Raw genomic sequence first — 3,749 nt, forward strand, 5'->3', positions numbered from 1 at the left:
ATAAAGGATTAAATGTTCTTATAAATAATGCTGGTATCATTCGTGGTAGAAAAGGCAGCCTCTCGTTAGTTAATGCCCAGGACATGATTGATGTTTATTGCACAAATACAGTAGCTCCAATTCTTCTGATTAAGGTAATTTTATGGTAATGAACATGACTTAATAGTTAGTCCCTGTGACAAAAGAGAGGACAAGGTATAATTTAATTTATGTTTTACAGGCATTACGACCTCTACTGAAACAAGCAGCAGAGGTCAATAAGTCCTCTACAGGAGGCTGGTCTCGTGCAGCCATAATAAACATTTCTTCGAGTCTTGGTTCCGTGTCTAGTAATGAAATTGGGGGATTTTTAGAGTACCGGGAAAGTAAGGTGAGTTTCAGGTAGTTTTAGAAACATGAAAAATGTTACTGCTCTGAATAACAATTTATTTTTTTTTCATTTTCTATTTTAGGCTGCGTTGAATATGGCAGCTCGTTCAATAGCATTAGAACTTGGACCTGAGAATATACTAGTGCTCAGTGTGTGTCCAGGATGGGTTAAGACAGACTTGGGGGGGACAGATGCAGTCGGCACGGTGGAAGATAGTGTGAAGAGCATGCTGAATTTGTTTTATAATCTCAAACCTGAAAACCATAACACATTTGTTCAGTGGGAGGGCAAGACTGTACCTTGGTAATGGTAATATCTATCCTATCTGAGATAAACGGTCACATTGTATTTCACTATAACCAGTTCTCAATGTTCCAACGTGACTTTCAAATAAAGTGTATGATTTATTACCAAAACCAATTTTACTTTTGTCAGTTGAGCGAGCAGTCGCTACATCAGACCTGGACAATAAATGAAGTGGAAAGAACATGTTATGTGTTTGTTTTCTGAGCCTGCTCGAGAGCAGAGACAACCGCCCTAAACCGGGCCTAAACTGAGACACCTCGGCGCGCGCGCGGGGGAGGAGGGGGGGGGGAGAACACAGAGGTACCTGCACGGTGAACGAGTCAGAGAGGCTTGTTTATTTTTCTTTATTGTCTACTTGTTCTTCTGCATCTTCTCCTGGATCCAGTCGACGTACGCGGACACGCGGGTGTACACGGACGGGGCGGGCTGGTCCTGGCAGGGGAAGAAGCCCCAGGAGGTGGCGCCGATGACCACGACGTCCTCGCCGTCCTTCTGGATGAGGGGGCCGCCGCTGTCGCCCTGCGTCAACACAATGGAGAACGTCAGCAAACCGTTTCTTCACGGGAACATAATCATGAGTTTGACAAAATTTTCGTTTCAACGAAAGAAAAGTTTTCTTCAACTCAAAGCAAATTTGTCCGAGTTGACAAAACTTGAAAAAAAATAAATAAAAAAAAATCGTTGTCTGAACAAAACATTGGACTTAGATTTTATGCTTGGCACGAAATTTTCCCTTTAAGTCAAATAAAATTTCTTTTCCCCTTGGAAACGGTTTTCTGTGTGCAGCACAGCGCCGTGCTTTCAGCTGTGCTTGCAGCTGTGCTTGCAGTACTCACACTGCACGCGCCCTGGCCCTTGGTCTCGAGGTAGCCGACGCAGACGTTGGTGTCGCGCAGCGGGTTCTCCTCGCCCTGGCTGGCCGCCTCCATGAAGGCGTTGCAGTCCTCGAACGAGATGATGGGGAGCGTCTCCTTCTGGAGCTGGCTGGGCATGACGGGGGTCTGGCTCGTGCTCGTGCTGCCCCAGCCGGAGAGGATGGCGACACCTGCGCAGAGCGGCCGACCTCTCATTGTCATCGTGTCCATCCCAGTGAGAAATGAAATATCGATACGACATCGTTTCGACATCGCATGTCGGAAATGTATCGAAATCAGGTACATTTTTTTATCGTTTACGATACAATTTACGACATTCGATATCTGAACGTTATCGTTTCGATATCGCATCAAAAACCTCTTCTCACTGGGATGAGCAAATAAGTCGGCGCCGGCCGGCTAGCGCTAGCGACCCACCCAGTGAGAAACCGAGAAACTTTGACGTCGTGAGATATGTCAATCTGACGTCGAAGTTCAAAAAGGCGTCGATTTTTTGACCACAAGCATCTAAACCGACGTCTATATTATTCGACATCTCACTGACGTCTACGTCGAAGGCTTCTCACTGGGGCAGGGAAGCCCAGAGAAATATTCGACGTTGAATTCGACAATTCATCGATTTGCGGGACGAATTCGACTCGATTTTGTGTCGAATTTGCCTCGATCGATATTCATCAGTTTTCGTATTACTCACTGGGCAGCGAGGCCTTTTTTCGCATTTTAAACACAGTTTTGGCGCATCTCTGTTGCATCTGATGCGCGCGAAAAATGCGCCTCCCTTATTGCACGGCTCTGCTCCCGGGCGGGGAAACCCGTTATATTCAGTTTAGAAAAGTCTACCGGGGGCGGCGCGCCCCAGGGCGTAGACTGGGCTCTGGTGGCGTGGCGGAGCGTAGATCGCAGGGGTCTCCCGCCCCGGATCCACGCTACGCCACACCTCAAGACCCCAGTCTGCGCCCCGGGGCGCGCCGGTAGACTTTTCTTAACTGAATATAATAGGGGAAAACTAACCGGACGGGATGGCGCCCTGGACGGGCAGCCTGGCGATCTTGACGGTGTCGCTGAGCTGCAGGGGGCTCTTGAGCAGCAGCAGACCGATGTCGAAGGGCCCCACGCCGTTGTTGTGGTTCCACTGGTACTTCTCGTGCACGAAGCGCTTCTTGACGTCACGGCGCTGCTGGCCCTCCTCGGTGCGGCCCAGGTTGGTCTTGCCGGCCAGGATGAAGTTGCTGGTGTACCACGGGGTGCCCTTGATGCAGTGGGCGGCCGTCAGCACCCACGACTCGCTGATGACGGTGGCGCCGCAGATGTGCTGCTCGATGACCCACAGGAAGGAGATCTGCATGGACACCTGGTGGGGGAACTCGCCCTGGTCGGCGTCGTCGCCCCCGATGATCTCGGGGCTGAGGGCCACGCCCAGCTTGGGCATGGGCCACACCATGGGGTTGAGGGAGCGGCCGCTGCTCACGGCGCCAGCTGCAGACAGCAGTAAATCATTTGTTACGTTTCCTCCCTCCAACGCAGCAGGGCGAGCGCAACTGGATTTTTATCTTTTATTTGTTCGAATTTAAGCAATCAAATTTTGTGCACACATTTCTGCGTCATATCCGAAACGTGTGTTTCACTTGGAGATCATCCAGAAAAGACGTGTCTGTCATCCGCCGTAATCAACCAGGTTCAAGCTCTCTTAGCGCCTGATGGGTAGGCAACATATTCCCTGCAGTGCATGCGTGTACTGCGGGCTGGCCTACCCCAAGTTTCGCAGGCGCTGAGCTCCCGGTCAGTCATCTACCGAGTAAATCTGAGGGAAACAGACGGACGTACTTTCTGGACGACCCCTCAGCAGGAACTTTTGCACAAATCCGCTCACTCCCAAGTCTATTTCGCTTACCGTTGGCGCAGGCCGCGAGGGCCGCGAGGGCGAGGACGAAGCTCAGGGACTGCATGGCGCTGAGCGTGCGCCCGCCGCGCGCCCGGGGTCCTTTATACCTCCGCAGAACGCCGCCAGACGCACTCGAGATGAGCAGTGACGCGCCACGCGCCACCACGCGTGCGGAGATAAGCCAAATCGTTTCGCAAAGAGCGGCGATTTCGTTCGATGGAGTGCAAAGCGCGCCGCGCGCAACGGGACAAAGAAGGAGACCCTCTTAACTGCCTTGTCACTGTGCGCCGTCGAGGAGCACTACCCCCCCCCCCCC

The 3,749-nt window shown here is 51.6% G+C and overlaps 3 protein-coding genes across 4 annotated transcripts in view; 1 reads left to right on the plus strand and 2 right to left on the minus strand.

The window, feature by feature from the left end:
• The window catches only part of LOC113211035 (C-factor), a gene marked incomplete in the record, with an annotated part of 16,699 nt that extends 15,842 nt beyond the window's left edge, over positions 1-857 (plus strand). For both annotated transcript variants that reach the window (XM_026429269.2, XM_026429270.2), the window contains 3 exon segments: positions 1-134; positions 221-370; positions 453-857. In XM_026429269.2, coding sequence (XP_026285054.2) covers positions 1-134; positions 221-370; positions 453-677 — 509 coding nt within the window.
• Positions 1-3,749, minus strand: part of LOC113211031 (nucleolar MIF4G domain-containing protein 1) — a 17,883-nt gene that overhangs the window by 3,348 nt on the left and 10,786 nt on the right. The gene's annotated exons all lie outside the window — the stretch shown is intronic.
• LOC113211039 (trypsin-1) lies at positions 1,006-3,611 on the minus strand. Its single transcript, XM_026429276.2, has 4 exons — positions 3,443-3,611; positions 2,563-3,027; positions 1,513-1,721; positions 1,006-1,195 (listed from the first exon to the last, which is right to left on the minus strand). Exons 1-4 carry the CDS (start codon positions 3,495-3,497, stop codon positions 1,028-1,030), a joined length of 897 nt encoding a protein of 298 aa, XP_026285061.1. The 5' UTR covers positions 3,498-3,611; the 3' UTR covers positions 1,006-1,027.

This window comes from Frankliniella occidentalis, unplaced genomic scaffold (genome assembly GCF_000697945.3).
Source record: "Frankliniella occidentalis isolate FOCC.00 unplaced genomic scaffold, Focc_3.1 Scaffold137, whole genome shotgun sequence".
NCBI lineage: Eukaryota > Metazoa > Arthropoda > Insecta > Thysanoptera > Thripidae > Frankliniella > Frankliniella occidentalis.

Excerpts from the sequence above, each read along its gene's own strand:
- LOC113211039 (XM_026429276.2), bottom strand. The coding sequence starts at position 3,497 with ATGCAGTCCCTGAGCTTCGTCCTCGCCCTCGCGGCCCTCGCGGCCTGC. Across the intron at positions 1,722-2,562 it reads CCAGGGCGCCATCCCGTCCG|GTGTCGCCATCCTCTCCGGC; the intron begins GTTAGTTTTCCC and ends CGCTCTGCGCAG. Across the intron at positions 1,196-1,512 it reads AGGGCCAGGGCGCGTGCAGT|GGCGACAGCGGCGGCCCCCT; the intron begins GTGAGTACTGCA and ends GTGTTGACGCAG.